General features: G+C 35.0%; 1 protein-coding gene across 1 annotated transcript in view; it reads right to left on the bottom strand.

The window, feature by feature from the left end:
* Window positions 1-14,432, bottom strand: part of sema6bb (sema domain, transmembrane domain (TM), and cytoplasmic domain, (semaphorin) 6Bb) — a 248,061-nt gene that overhangs the window by 75,932 nt on the left and 157,697 nt on the right. Inside the window, 4 exon segments of the mRNA XM_056463809.1 lie at window positions 935-1,152; window positions 3,508-3,596; window positions 6,935-7,054; window positions 10,508-10,598. Coding sequence (XP_056319784.1) covers window positions 935-1,152; window positions 3,508-3,596; window positions 6,935-7,054; window positions 10,508-10,598 — 518 coding nt within the window.

The following is a 14,432-nucleotide window of genomic DNA, read 5'->3' as shown; positions in this document are numbered from 1 at the left end:
TAAATGTGATATAGCCTAATTGTAAGAGCTGTTCAAGAGAATTATGCTTTCGCTTTGTTTTGGCTTGAAACCAAGTCGAAACGAATATAAAAACCGCAGCAGTCACTATTCAGCATTTGAATCAGTCAATTCATATAACGGTGCTGACTGATGGATGCGCTCCATACTGTATAAAGACACTGTTCTCAGATCAGCTTTTGTACACGCGATTTGAAGATAAGCGAAAGTGGACACTTGTGTGTTTCTAAACAGATAAATACACTTAATAATATGTAAACATGTCCGTCCTGGTGTGTTTTATTTTAAACACAAATAATTAAGTCTTAAATGAGCACAAACAGTACAAAAGAAACCAAATGCTTTCATTATATTTTCATTATTTGTGCATAGCTCTCCACACAGTTAGGCTAATTAAGTAATGACTAAAAAAAAACACAAATGCTTGATCATTATTATGAATGTCGGAAGTATGAGTTTTTTAAAGAAATATTTTATGAGTAGAAAGATACTTTTATTTTTTTTTATATGTTTTTGTAACAATTGAAATTGAACAAATTGAATTGAAATCTAACCTATAAATCGTTTCTCAATAAAAGTATTAATTTCTTTAAGAAAAACTGATGTTTGCTGCCAAACAATAGTGTAGGTATACAGATTTTGTCAGATTGATTCCATGCAAATTTGCAAAACCTGCAGCTAGTTCTTGTAGCAGCCTGAAAACTTGGTAACGCAACTTTTTCTAAGCAGCAGATAAAAACCAGTGCACCCTGGCTCCTGGAAGCTGGAAGTCAGCCAATCAGATACAAGCCACCGATTTCAGCCAGTCCTGGCCATTTCTGTGAGCAATGTGCATCGTGGGTGGTTCTTTTCTTGTTGCGTGTCTGCTGTCGAGAATGGGTTTCATCAGTTGTTGTTTGTGAAAGCTGTGACCCACCTGTTGGAGGGTGTGGAGAAGACAGCGAGGATGATATCCCGGCCGTGCATGCGGATGATGGGACTGGTGGAATGCAGGAGGTTGAAGTAGAAATGCGAATCTCCCGGGATGGAGCAGTTCAGGCGAGCTTTCAGAAATGACGTCCACTGCTTTTCCAGCACACGTTGTGATCCGCCCTGATCGGCTTTGCACACGCGAGCCACACGAGACACAACCACCTTGAATCAGATATTAATTATAAATTTTCAGCATTTCAATAATACATTCAGTACTGTATCCTTTCCACCCCAAATCTGTTAATCCTTGTGGATTTTGAAGAGTAGCTAGTCTGTGTGAAATGGGTAAGCTAATATAAATTCATTCTCGAAAATGTCAGCATTCCCTAAAACGGGTTTGCAGAGCAATTTCAGAGCAGCCCAATCCAAAGCACAGTGGGTTTTTGTTCTCCTTGAGGTCCAGCAGTATAAAATGCCTGCGCAAGCACAATTCTGTTCTCGCAGAAGTCTTGCATTGCTAATTCAAACATAAAAGGAAGCCTTGTTATTCTGCCGATCTGTTTTTCTCGGTTTTCAGTAAATGATATGACTGATGGCATTTCAGTTGACCTGAAAAACAACAACAGAAAAAAAACTAAACTTCTGTGCATCTAAATTACACTGAGAACTGCTTTTTAGGGCATGGTTATTAAATTAAGCGTTCAGCACACAAAAAAAGAGAAAGGTCATACTGCTGTCTGACTGGAAGTACCGTGGTAAGTATTGACATTTGAATAATATTGCCAGACTGGACATACAGTAACACAATTTTTTTGTGCGCTGATCTATATATACTGCTGATAGGGATGATTTAATGTTTCATATTTCAGTAATTCTATATTTATACATTTGATAAATGTTTCTGATACTACATTCAAAGTATACCATTTAAATATACCTTGAAACTGAACCTACACTGTAAAAAATGCTGGGTTCCACAAGTAGTTTGAACAAACTCCAAACATATTTTTTGTACTGTAAGACAAGAGGAACTAAACCAAAAATTTAAGAGGCATCAAAACAAACAAACAAACAAACAAACAAACAAACAAACAAACAAACAAACAAACAAAAGGGCTAAAAAAATGTTTTTTTTAAAAAGCTCAAAATATAGGTTTTTATGCATTAGTTAGTGTGTATGAAATATACTCTCTTTCCAGAATCCACGCCTTTTCTCTCTAGAAGTTATAAACATTTCTTAGAAAGCTTTCAATTTTTCTTTACATACAATAAAATAGTTCAATAATTTCTTGTCAGACTTGAACAAGATCATCCAACTTCTGAATAAACCAAAATATGGTGCAAAAACAAATCAATATACAAAACAATATGCTGTACGAGCTGTGTGTATTTAGTATGCACAAATAAACAACTGGGCTTTGTGCTGATAGAAAAAAAATGACATTCATTACATGCATACATTAACATACTGATAAATTCCAAAACATACTGATGCTTAAGAGTGTAGAGCTAAATTAATGTGAACATTAAAACCCAAATAATTAGTTCTTGGGCAATTTTAAAAAGACCCCAGCAGTGGGTTTTCACAATAATGACACAAAAGAACCAACCATTTTTTAGTGTATAGAACTTTTTTACCAATTTACAGATACTTTGTCAATTATAAAAAAACCTTTTGTGGCTACAAGGTCCTATAAAGGTTTACTAATGCCATTATTTTTTAAGAGCGTATTGAAATATCAGTTTGAGTGCAGACTGTAGTTAAGGCCCAATCCCAAGTCTATTTTTGTACCCCTACCCCTTCCCCTTGGCCCTTGAAACAGAGTGTGAAGGGGAAGGGCTTCAGAATTTACTCCTAAGAAATGGGACACCACTACAACACCTGCACACTTCATCATACTGTATGTCATCGTGATCTCTTACTGCATGTAAGATCAACGATGACGACTGCTGTAGTTATTCCAGTTGCATTACTTTTTGGAATTTATCTTCAGGAAATCACTAAAGGCAACAATGTCATGTTATTATAATTATATAATGTGGTAGTAATCTCATGACTGTACTGTGCATTTACACCGTGGCCATATTCATCTATGTATACACACCAAAAACAACATTAACATGATAGCAGACACTGTAAAAAGCTCATTCCCAGCCACTAAACTTTTCTGACAGGGTATGAGAGTATCGAGTATCAGATGTGAAAGTATGCTGTGGGATTACCATACAGGAGTTATTATTAGAGATTACAGATAGTGAAATTTAGTGGTTTTTATTTTAGCGGTAAAACATGAGCGCTATTGTGAATGTATAAAAACATATGCTTGTTTGTGGTAAAAATTCGTAATAATGACAAAAAAATACAAATTTGTGCATCTCCTTTTCCTCCATTTCAAGGGGTATCTAGCCCTTCCCCTACCCTTTCAAGATAAAGAGAATTGGGACACCCCTAACCCTTCACGTGAATGCGCAAAATAAGAGGAAGGCGTATAGGGAAGGCCTAAGGGGTAGAATTGAGATTGGGCTTAAATTTTTTATTATGAAAACATTACAATCATAACTCAACAATCCTCTCACCTTCTCTAGGTAGTTGAACTCCATGGCCATCTCTCTGAAAAAGAAGTAGACGTGCGGTCCCCATTCCACAGCACTCACAAAGTATGGTTCTGAAACACACCGAATGACACCAAACCATCAATACTTCCTGTTTATGGCACGTTACTGCTCTCACAGGTCACATGGATTTAAGAAGAGCGGATCTGACTGAACTACAGCGTTGAACTACATGCTGCTTTCCAATAGAGCCATTATACAGTACAGTCAATGGACACACACACACAAACCACGAAAAGGAAAGTGAGGGTATTTTGGGACAGGAAGTGACCCAGGACAGCAGGAGGGAGAGAAGCCTGGAGTTTGAGTCAGGACGCAGATGTGCTTTTCTGCTGCATCAGAGAGATCACATCAGGGCACAAGACCAGAGAAGCAAAGAAGGATGGGAAGAGGAGGTGGGTTTGACATCAAGTTTGGCTGCTGACTCAGATGTGGATGCTTAGAAAGCGTTATCGACCCTGACACTAATGCTCCATTCCAAAACCTAGTGAGATGCCTACCCAGAATGTACTATGACAGTCAATGGAAAACAAATCTAAAATGAGGTGACCAGAGAACATACGAAAACATTTCTGTCAAATTTTAAATCAAATTCATTTCAGTGACTATTTTTTTATAATGCAGCTTAAGAAACCACTTAAAAATTTGAGTTTATCTAGATTTACTGTAAGTGTCTCTACTGTGAGCAAAATTATTATTTTTTATAAATGTTTTAACTTAAAATAGAAACACTTTGATTAGATTTTTTTATTTCGAACAAAAAAATCATACACTTGACAAAATGCGTTTCATCATGATCATAATGGAGCGGGATGAAGTGCAAGCTTCATCAATTTCATTTGTTATTATTTAAAATCATGGTTATTACACTTCTGTAGTTATTAAAACACTTGTATTGTGTTGTCTAAAAATAACTGCAAACATTGTCTGAAAATGTGCTTAATTTTTGTTATTTGATCAGTGGTCCTAAATGAGTGGTCCTCAACCACCAGGCAGCGGACCGGTACCTATGCGTGGATCAAATGGTAGCGGGCTGCACAAGAAATCATGTATTATTTCCGTATTTATTATCTGACTCTGAACGATCTTTTACTTTGAAAAGTCTTTTATTTTGTAAATGACCGTATTCTCTCCGTTACATCTCGGCAGGCCCGGATTAAGAATTCATAGACCCCTGGGCACAATGTCCTGTAGGCCCCCTGCCTAGCCGCACACCTATAGTTGAATTAGAAAAAATTTTTTTTTAAATAAATGTCTGCCTGCATTTTTAAAAATAAATGAAATACAGTATATATTTTTTAAGTCTACAAAGATTTTACTTATTTTTAAAGCATTTAAAGCACACTTTGAAATAAAAATACTAATACAACTACTGAAAATTTATGAATTTTAATATACTTAAGTTCACTGAAGCAGTACTAAAAATGTATATTTAAGGGTATTTTTAATGTATAACTTCTACAATCTTGTAATGCATATGATTTGGATATAACACCTCTCCAATCCAGTTCTATGAATCTGAGTCCTCCTTAATACACACACTTGATTCCTACTTGTCTTCCTCGTGATGTTCATCAGACGCTGAATTCGAAGCGGGTTCATGATCGACTGCGTCAAAAGATGTCGCCATGCGCTTTACGAGCTACTTTAGTTATGTTGTCTCTGTCTATCAAACGGTGATGGCCGAGAATCGCTTAACTAGTTTATTCCCATGAAGTACGCTATTAGCACCTAGCCTAAATAGACATTCCAAAATCTGAATTTTTTTCTCCCCTCGCACTCGCAGGGGCCCCAAGTGCGTACGGGCCCCTGGGCCTATGCCCATAATGCCCATTGGTTAATACGGCCCTGCATCTCGGTCACTTGAGTGCCCAAATTTAACCCACAAGCAACAAAATGAGTAAGAAACCAGATTGGTCAGCTTCAGCTTGATTGTGAGGGTAAAAAATGGCATTGGTGGGTTGACAAAATTTGGGCATTTTTTGGGCATTTGAAACATAAATTTTATTTGCAACTTCTTTAACAACACATAATTATGTGCTCCTACTCTATTCAGTTAGTAGTGACCAGTGCATAGTGCAAGAGGAGGTGAAGGAAAGTCGTATCAAAATATCGAAAATTTGACTCCCCTTACAAATCTGACTCCCTTTGCGTGCATGCGCATCAGGCAGCACCTGCAGTTAAACTCACAGCGGTTTATTGTGACACTTTTATCTATCATTTTTTCCCGCAATTGACAGCAAGACCAATCATAGGAGCATTGTCTGGTTGACAAGCAGCACCTTATATAGCTCAAAATAATTAAAAAAGCCAAATGGGACATTTTTATACTCCATTTCAAAAGTAAAACATACTCTAATAGGTAGTACAGTGAGAGTGGAGGAGGGTTTCGATGTGATCCGGTTATGTTGTGGTTCTGTGACTGCTTGTGTTGGTTGCTGTATGATTATCAGTTATAACAGTTAAAGTAACTAGGTTAATTTGATTATTAATCTAATATTTTGGGCGTTTTTTTGTGCGTTTGAGCAGGTTTTGGACAGCTGTTGAGCTGGAAAAAGTCAGCTATATCTGGCCACACAGAAAAGTTTCTTTGTTAAGGGGAAAAGGCCCAGTGAAGGACCGCGAACTGCCAAGGAATCCACAACAAATTGGTCAACAAATCAGGTGAATCCAGCATGTCTGTGCAAGAAGATCAACTGATGGAGATTGCAAATGATGGCGGCCTTTTGGTGGTTTGAATTTTCAGGAGTTTTCTGGCAGAAATAACAAAACGGGAGGGTGGTCTGAAATACGGGACAGTTCTGGGAAAAACGAGAGTGTTGGCAGGTATGGCTTCAGCTTGTATGGAATATATACATTTCGGTAAGACTCAGACAAAAAACACTTTAACACTGCAGTGCTTTGTAATTTTCACCATAAATAAAACTTGTATCAGAGTTACAGCAATGTTTTGTCAGCTTGTCATCCTCTGAAAAAAGTTTGATGGTCGCCTAGCAACCAACAACTTACGAAATACTTTTTTTGAGGACTACTGCTCTAAATAAAAGCTTATTTTCAATTTAGAATAACCCTCATCAGTTTTACTTAAACAAATAATCCTAAATTGAAATTCCAGAGACATTAAGAATGTCCAAGTGGATGTCCTAACACACACACACACACACACACACACACACACACACACACACACACACACACACACACACACACACACACACACACACATGCAAAAACAAATGCTTTTTAAAAACAGGCATGGCGCATGCATCAATGCACTTAACTCGCTCTCGCACATACATTATACATACAAAAACAGCAGTAATGCTTCATTCATGTGCTGACACTGCACAGCTTCCTCTTCCTGTCTACTAGCATTTGATGTCTTTATTACCTCTAAACCATTTGGAGTCGTGTTTCACCGTTCGCAGGGCAGGATTGTCCCCCAGACTCCTGTAGATTACAGCATCGATAGCCAGAAAATCAGTTACTGTGGCCGTGTAGAGATTCCCCTCTGCAAAAGAAGCACAAAAACAAACTCTCTATTTAATATCCACAGTATATAGTTTAAAAAAAACATACAACGCATAGAGAAATAATAAACTGCAACATATGGTATAATCTATTAGACGTACAGTTTTAGCTTTCAGACAAAATTATTAGCCCTCCTTTAACATTTAAATTCTTTTAAAAATATTTCCCAAGTGTTGTTTATTAGAACAATGCCCCACCCCCCCCCCCCCCTCAGTATTTCCCATAACTTTTTAAAATGTTTTTATTTTAGTTTGGCTTAAATTTAGGAATGCATTGATACCCTTTTTTTTAACCGATACGATCCTGATACCAAAATTCTTAGTATCAGATTCTGAGTAACAGAATCGATCCTGATACTGTTCCATTTTATTTATTAATGTTTATTTAAAGCATAATACAGGTTATATAGTTGTGGTGATAAACTCAAATAATATATCTTATTTAGTAAGAATAACAGGCCTATAGGCCTACTGTATATGACAGACGGTAAACTAGGCTACATTATTTGAGCATTCGTTATGACATTGATCTGTTGTGGTCCAGCTTATGCTTCCTTTTTTAATATTAAGATTTTTCTTTGAAATCTGTAATATGCTACCACTATTGACCCTAATTAAAACACAAGCTAGTCTGTTAAATAAAAAAAAAAATTATATAAATAAAATTACAGTGATATATTCAGGTTCAGAGTAGCCTATATGAGGCTAAAATTTTTTCTGTTAATAACAATCCATAATGCGCCCATCAGTTTCACTGTTAATAATTTAATCAACTACTTTGACCACAATGAGCCAGGCTTTACAAACTATTTGCAGCACTGAAAGCATTCACCCCGGAAGAATGAACTCAGTCAGAAGGATGACAGAACAGAAACTTTTAATATAACAGAATCGTTTTACGGAGCGGCGCACATCGTGTCTGCACAGCCAGTGCGTGAATGAAGCGCTTGATGCATTACTGACATACAGTGCGAAGCCCTCAGGTATCTGCGGTTACTTTCAAAACTGAGCAGCACAAAGGGAAGAAATCAGCATGTTGAGGATCTGTCCAATGTATTATTGAGCCTTTTCTAATTTGAAGTTTCAGGTAGGCCTACTTTGGGTGTGAAGAGCAGGTAATAACCCTCTCTACTCCAGTGTGCGAATGCGATCTGCTGATCTAACAGACACAGCGCAACATAGAAACAGCAATGAACCCCTTGTTGCAGGTCAAAATGAACCCAATTAATGCAAAACTAAATGCATTTCTCCACTGATTACTTATATTACCAGGAACAAATAGTCTTGGAGAAAGTTTATCATGTTGTCATGAATGCGACACACAGTTTGAATTGTGAATGAACTAAGAATGATTGACTGGCGTAGTGATGAAGTCAACATGAATTTAACCACTTGAATATTCATCCGTACTTCACATTAAACCATAGAATGTCTACCTTCATGGCTTTTGTTGACTTGTAAATTACACAATATAGCACATGCGCAAGATCGGATTTGGATCGGTACCAGCTGGCCGATATCCAATCCACCAAAAATATGCGGTATCGAACCGATATCCGTTTCAAGTATCGGAATCGGTGCATCCCTACTTGCATTAAAAATTATTTTACTTTTTTAAATTGCCTATAGGTTAATATTGTAGTAAAATATTAAAATTAGTAACTAGTCAAATTAACCTAACTTGCCAAATTAATACAAAAAACCTAGTAAAGCCTTTAAATCGCACTTTAAGCTGAATACTAGTATCTTGCAAAATAGTAATTATTGTCATCATGGCAAAGACATTTTATTAGTAATTACTAATTACTATTATTTTTAGTAATTACTCGTGTTTAAAAATGTGTGGCAAAAAAATCTGTTACTTGATAAATATTTGAAAAAGAATTAAAATGTCACAGGATGGTTAATAATTTTTTTGTCAACTGTTAAAGTGTATTGGAATCTGTTACACTTTCTCATTTGAGCAAATCACACAATGGTCAATGTAGCATGTACTGTATATAATCTTGGACAAGAAGATCTGCTAGTTCAAACCCAGCATTAGAATGGGAAAGAAAGGTGATTTGAGTGACTGAACTTGATATGTTCTGGCTGGTCTGAGCATTTCAGAAACAGATGATCTGCAGGGATTTTCATGCACAAAGATATTTAGGGTTTATAGAGAATGGCCCAAAAAAGCCAAAAGTCAATGAAGATTTGCCAGATTGCTTTGAACTGACTAATAGACAGCATTCATTTATTATAACCACTCATTACAACCAAGCTCTGCAGAAAAGCATCTCTGAGCACATCCAACCTTGAAACAGATGAGCTACAGCAGCAGAAGAAGAGTTATGTCAAATAGCAACAGCAAATTCAATTCAGAACAACCAAATTCTACAACTACACTATTATAAAAACTACAAATCACACGAATGGGAGATTCACATTGTGTTCTAATATGGGGCCCTAGACCACAAAACTCTTATTAGAATATTTTGAAAACAGCCAAATATACATTGAATGGGTCAAAAATATTGATTTTACATTCATGCCAAAACTGAATAGAATATTAAGTAATGTATTCCATGAAGACATTTAGTAAATTTCCTACTGTAAATATTTTAAAACAGGTTTCTTTTATTACTAATATGCATTGCATTTAGATTATATTATACTATATTATTAATAGCTGTCTTGGCCACATATTCTATCATTTTCTAACAAACTATTCATCAATGAAAAGCTAATTTATTCAGCCTTCATTTAATATATTGCTGACAAAATGTAGACTTAAGACTGGCTTTGTTTTCCAGGGTCTCACATGCAGTGTGATGTTTTCATATCAGTATGAACCAAAGTCTCTGAGGAATGTTTCCAGCGCCTTCTTGAATAAATGAAACAAAGATTTAAGGCAGTTCTAAAGACAAAATGGGGTACAACGCAGTAATAGCATGTACCTAATAAAGTGGCTGCTGAAAATATATATCAGCTGAAAACCTCTATCATAATAGAAACATGTTTTGTGTCTCTGAGTTATGCAAATGAGTTGCAAAACTGATTAAAACGACGGTTATTTTCAGTTGTTTAGCTTCCTTGTCTATTCTGATGAATCACTGCCTTACATAAAATATGGTCTCAATATACTTTCACCAGTCTAATGCATCTTCGTACTGTATATTACAAAATATATTTCATTTCCCTTAGGTTCGTCCAGGCAGGAAGCAGTAGAGCCATAAAACCGAGCAGGGAATGTGCTGGAGAGCATATGTGCATGATTAGACTGAGAGATGCACATAAATATTGCTCGTAGACCAGCGTGTAATTAAGTTAAAGAATAACAACAAGGACATCAGCATTACCTATATCTATATTTAGTCCTTTAATATGCAGAGGCGGACAACAGTCATATTTCTTCTGAAAATGCGAAAAGCAAATAAAATGAGGACTCCCACCTGCAAACAAGGCCACGTTGGCATGTTTCGGGTCATATGGGCATCGAGCCATGCCACTTACAGTTTCACCCACCATCTCAAGAGTGTCCCCCTAAACACACACACACAGAAAGAGAGAGAGAGAGAAAACACAGTTGTTTAATTAGTGGCACAGAAAGGAGGTGGAAAAATTGACACTGCTAAATAAATATGATATTCTCAATAGAACTGTTTGCTAATACCCAGCAAGAGAGAAATGGTGAAAAGTTAGCAGAGTTAAAACATAGGCACAAAATTGAATTTCAAAAACATCCGCAGGCAATTTATAGCACAATTACAGTTCAAGCTGAAAATGACTCTTAGGCCATTAAAAGGAACTATAAATAAACCTCTCTCTCTGTCTCCACCATACTTTTCGGTCTCCAGAGAGCCTCCTAAACTCCTGACAGGTGTAATGTTGCATTAAAGGTGCGCGATAATTCTTTTCATTACTCAGATCATCAACAGCGTGTTTCCAGCTTGACAGACGGAGTTTCTTCGTATCCTCGAGACTTTTGCATACACAAACTTTTATCTTCCTAATTCCCTTGATGGAAATAGACGGCAGGTGGCTGTCAGGATTGGGGAAGCACAGATGCCACTTATGAACACTTTACTTTACTGTTTTATTATGGTGTCTGCAATTTTGCTCCTGAAAGCTGTTTCCCAAATTACTGCTAAACAGTGTTATTACTTACTCAAATGCTAAACGCAATTCCAGGCACTTACTGACAGTGGTGCTTTTACATTCAAATCCTGTCAGTCACATATCAAAGTTTATGTCTTTTATATTTCTCTAATATTGCCAAACCCAAAAGTGCATTGATTTAAAGCTTATGCTGTCCAATATAATGATTAGTGTGGTCTCTTGATTCTTTCATATTATCTGCCTGTTGGTTTGGTCCCTGTGTGTACAAAACACATGAAGTTAAAATCGACTTGTGAAGAATTTTATATCTTATATATATTTTTAGAATATATAACATAATAATTTGATATGTTGTATGTTATATCTTTTTTATCTTTATTATTAACGGCCGCCCAAGTATAGTTGGTGGTGACACATGAATAATACTATTATTATCATCATCCTTTTACACTTTTTTTTGTATCCGACCAGGAAAGCCAAACATTTGCGATCGATTAATCAGTGGAAAATCTTCTCTCGCACTGCACATTTTCTACTGCTGATTCTGTGTGCGCGAGAAATGTCAACACTCACACAGACAATCTCATGTGCTCTGCAGACCCACAGTAATGCGCCTTTTTCACCAAAATCCGCCCAGGCAGTTTCTGAATCTCCTAAAATGTCCGAGATTCAGCTTTTGCTTTCGCTTTCTAAAGTTGCCATTATTTGTATGCATTTTTGCATTACTTTTTCGCAGCTGACTGTGGCCGTACAGCCACAAGAGAAACAATAAATGATTAATTATTTAATAAACGACTTCCGGCCTATACTATTTACTTAGAGAGAACAAAATTAGTTGCAAATTTGTACACCGTCAGAATTGGTTAATCAACTAATTTAATAAAATGCTTTATTTAAATCTACACTTTCTATTCTTGTAATTATTATAATTTTTAGCAATAATGCCTATTTTTATTATTTTTTCTGTTAGTTGTTACTAAATTTTTGTATATTTCATTAATTTAATGATGTTAATATATTACATACTTTATACATATCTAAAATGCTTTGGCAATACTGTACTAAATGTAATGCCAATAAGGCAACTGTAGATATGCTCCAATATGCTCCTAAATAGCATAAAAGTAAGAGACATAGTGGATTTCTTTCATTTCAACAGCCTTTTTTAATAGCTTTAAACCACTGAAAAGAAAAGGTGTACATAATAAAAAAAATATATAGCTAAAAATGACATTATTTTTGTGCTGTACGTGGGTAAAATGTGTGTTTCAATCCAGCTACCGCAAGTATATTTCAAACCTGTGGAAAGCATTGAAATTATCATCTATTCTTACAACCGAAGATTAATCATAGCCATCATACAGTGCACCTGTCAGAAAAGTGGCTAATTCGTACAATTTCGTATGATTTCAAATAGAATCATACCCATAAACCCAACCATCATTGGAGGATGAGCAAATCGTACTAAAATGTACGAATGAGACTGTATGATAATATGTAGTAATTTACTGTGAAATCAAAAGCTACAAATTGTTATAAGATTGCGTTGGCACCTAAATCAAATAATCAAAACATTACAAGTGTTTTGTTAGCCAACTCTCAATTAGAAACATTCTAATCTAATCAAATTGGGTCAAATTTATCAGGACAATAAATGCTCTCTAATATGATGTGACAGAATGCTAATAATTATAAATGCTGATAATAATTAATGATAAATAAATAATAATAAACTTTTGTACAATGGATGTACCAAAGCAGCATTTTTATGAACTGTTACACACTTAAATGTGCATAAACATGTGTGTGTTTCTCAACCTGAGTGAGGCAAGCTGGAATCCAGCAGAGCGGGTGATTAGTAATTATGTGTTTTCTTCTTTATCCAGCAGGCTGTATATCATTAGTGTGATTGGTTGAGGAGGAGCGGATTTGATATTGGAGGCAGTGCTCAGGTGTGGTGTTTATGGATGTGGTACTCAAGCTAATACTGCAGGTGGACTAGCAGTTTAATGTGCATCACGTGCGCCGAGGGCGATGGAGTCACCGACCAGATGGATGAAGCACAACACACACATGCACTCAAGGGTCCTGGATTCAACCAGTGTGCCCGTTGAGTGGCATTACCATTCTTTTTCGAATAAACAACCGTGCAGAGAGTAGCACGTCTAGACTGATTAATGACAGCTCTCTGCTCTTGAGGTCATCAAAAACAGCTTGCAGCTTCTGGGCATATTGACGGCCAGACAGGTGGAAAAATAGAGTATAAACAAACGACAGGGAAGATTTTTATTTTTTTTTTAGCTTAGGGGTTTTTTAAGAGATTCCCATCCGGGTCGGATATGTGTGGTGACCCGATGCTGCCAGAGTCATTTATAACACCGCTGCAAGGAGTGCTCTGAAATGTGCTGAAGGGAAAAAAAAGCAGTTATGGAGGATGAAATAAAATATGTGTGAGAGAAGTAATGGGCTGTGGAAAATAAATAAAGTATGAGAAAATGTAATGAGAAAATAGAGAGCCCAAAAACTTGGAATAATGAAAGACCGGAAAGCACAAATAAAATAAAATAAAATAAAATAAAATAAAATAAAATAAAATAAAATAAAATAAAATAAAATAAAATAAAATAAAATAAAATAAAATAAAATAAAATAAAATAAAATAAAATAAAATAAAATAAAATAAAATAAAATAAAATAAAATAAAATAAAAATAAAATAAAATAAAATAAAAATATAGTGTAAAATAATATATTTATTTGTATAAATGTATAGTAATGTAAAATAATAAAATACAATATAATATAAAAAAATATAAATCTTAAATAAAATAAAACAAAAAATGTAAATAATAATGTATAAAAATAAAATACAGGATAAAATAACACATATATATATATATATATATATATATATATATATATATATATATATATATATATATATATATATATATATATATATATATATATATATATATATATGTGTGTGTAAAATATGTATAGGTAAAATAAAATATTTACATATGTATGCAAATAGAGTTATATATTATAATATGAAAGAATGAATAAAATAAAATAAAATAAAAATAAATTTTAAATAAATAAACAAGACATAGTAAATAAACAAACCAAAATAAAAAATAAACTAAAGAAATAAACAAAACTAATCAAAAGAAAAGAAAAGAAAACAAAACAAGACAAGACAAGACAAGACAAGACAAGACAAGACAAGACAAGACAAGACAAAACAAAAAACAAA

This window comes from Danio aesculapii, chromosome 8 (genome assembly GCF_903798145.1).
Source record: "Danio aesculapii chromosome 8, fDanAes4.1, whole genome shotgun sequence".
NCBI lineage: Eukaryota > Metazoa > Chordata > Actinopteri > Cypriniformes > Danionidae > Danio > Danio aesculapii.
The sequence above is the reverse complement of the archived record's forward strand: the minus strand, read 5'-3'. Positions and strand labels throughout refer to the sequence as shown.